Genomic DNA, 1,969 nt, shown 5'->3' on the forward strand with positions numbered 1-1,969 from the left:
GCTGGCGTCCTGCGGCTTGATCTCGGGCAGGAGGTGTTTGGCGGCAGCCTGCGGTGGGGAGGCACAGACCCAGAGCTGGGAGGGCGGCAAGGAGCTCACCCTCCTGCTCCACGCCCGTCCCGCGGGAGGATAGGGGAGGTGGGGGGTCCCTTCCACGCCCCGCACCCGCTTGCCTGGCTCGGGGCACTGGGGCAAGGCGGCCGGGGCTCGAGCTCATCCTGSCGCTGCAGCCCAGAGCCAGCCGCGCCGCAGCCCTCCTCGTGCAAGGCCTCTGCCCCCGCGAGGGGTGCAGGCATGCCGGGCGCGCGCGGAGGCCCGGCGGGGGTACCTTGGGCACGGCGCCATTCTCCTCCACCAGCAGCGGGGCGTTGTTGTTGACGGAGAAGGGCTCCGCGTCATCGTGGCACAGGCAGCAGAAGAGGGACTGGAGGATGCTGCGGCTCCGCGGCTTCTTGGCAGATGACGGGCTCTGGGCACCTGCAGGGCCGTGAGGGGGTTAACGAGCCAAAGACCCCAGCAAGCTGCCAGGATGCTCGGGTCTCCCCCAGCACGGGAGGGCAGAGGGGTGCAGGGCTGGAGTCCTGCGGTGAGCTTGGCCCTTCCCTGGTTTATCTCATCCCTGTTTCTCACACCCAGCTTCCGCCCACTCAGGAATTCAAGATTGGGTCCATCCTCCAAGCACCGGGTGGTCCCGCACGGCCAAGCAAAACACCTCCCTGCCAGTCCTCGCAACCCGAGAGCACCTAGAAGGGGACAGGACTGACCCCTTGCGCCCATCGTCCGCTCGTGGAGACCAGCGGGGAGCACGGCAGGGCTGCGCCAGAAGTCACCCACATCTGCCAGGGTGCCTGGCACCTTGGGGTGCAAACGGCTTGTCTCCTGGTTCTGGGTGGGCACTGGGGGCGATTACTGGGTGCCAGGCACAGCTGGCAGGCGCAGGAGGTACGGGACGGCTACAAGCCCCCCTCCTTGGGTGCCTTATCAGCTCTGAGCACACGTCCGGCCGCCCTTCCTCTCCGCCACGGCCGTGCCGCTGCGCCGTGGCCTGCCAAGCCCTGACGCAGGGGCAGAGCCGGCACGCAGGGAAACACAAATATTTAGAGAGGGCTCGGGAAGGAGTCTCACCCTGGGCTCCCTCCCAGCCCTCAGCACCCCCAGCTGGCACCCTCGAGCGACCCCRGGGCGCCCCTGCCCCTTTGCGTACGACCGCTGTACGACGCATTGCCGCGCTGCGGGAGACCCTGGAACAACAGAGCGGGCACAGCCCGTAGGCCAGGTGTGTGTCCACCCGGGCACCTCACCGGGCTGCAGCGGGAGACCCTGGCTTAACCCCGTGGGCACAGGGCAGGGGCCGCAGGGCCGGTGCAGCGCGAGGGACTTGGGCCCCCAGGCGCGGCTGGGGCTGAGGAGCGGGCAGCGGTCCCTGCTGCCAGCGCCCAGGGGCACGCGYGTGGGCAAACCCTTAACCCGGGCCGGCTCCCTCCCTGGCCGTGGGCACTGAGCTCCTGTCACCCACGGCGAGCACGGCTGATGGGGTGGGAGCCCGCCAGCGGGGCCCTCCGCGGGCGCCACCCCGCCGGCGCAGCCCTAGGACCGGGGGCAGCGGGCAGAGGGGGGGCAGCAGAGGCCGCTCCGGGCAGGACGTGCCACCCTCCCCGGCGGACACGCGTGGGCCCTTGCTGAGCGCCGCGCGGGCCTGCGGCAGCGGGGCCCGGCCCGCACGCGCCATTGGTGGGCAGCCGCGGGGGCGGGGCCTCGCCGCGAGGGGTGGAGCTTACCGCCCCCTCTTTTCCCCTCCCCTGTGCCACCGATCTGGCCCTCTCATTGGCCGACCGGAGTGCGCCAGAGCCACGAGCCAATCAGAACAAAGTTCTTCGCCTCGGCGCCATTCCCGGAGCCCCCATTGGCTGGGCAGCGGGGGGCCGCGCAGCGCGTCGAGGGGAAACTGAGGCAGGGCGGCAGCCCGCGC

At 71.3% G+C, this 1,969-nt stretch overlaps 1 protein-coding gene across 1 annotated transcript in view; it reads right to left on the reverse strand.

Moving 5' to 3' along the window:
- CTDSP1 (CTD small phosphatase 1) overlaps nt 1-1,222 on the reverse strand; it is a 4,956-nt gene extending 3,734 nt beyond the window's left edge. The window contains exons 1-3 of the mRNA XM_085311047.1: nt 1,216-1,222; nt 329-477; nt 7-48 (exon numbers count right to left, since the gene is read on the reverse strand). Of these exons, the coding sequence (XP_085167173.1) occupies nt 7-48; nt 329-477; nt 1,216-1,222 (198 nt within the window). The remainder of the gene's footprint in view (nt 1-6; nt 49-328; nt 478-1,215) is intronic.
- Between the last annotated feature and the right edge of the window lie 747 nt (nt 1,223-1,969).

The sequence above is a fragment of the Rhea americana genome, unplaced genomic scaffold (assembly GCF_003343005.1).
Source record: "Rhea americana isolate MKP2758 unplaced genomic scaffold, rheAme1 scaffold_33, whole genome shotgun sequence".
Taxonomy (NCBI): domain Eukaryota; kingdom Metazoa; phylum Chordata; class Aves; order Rheiformes; family Rheidae; genus Rhea; species Rhea americana.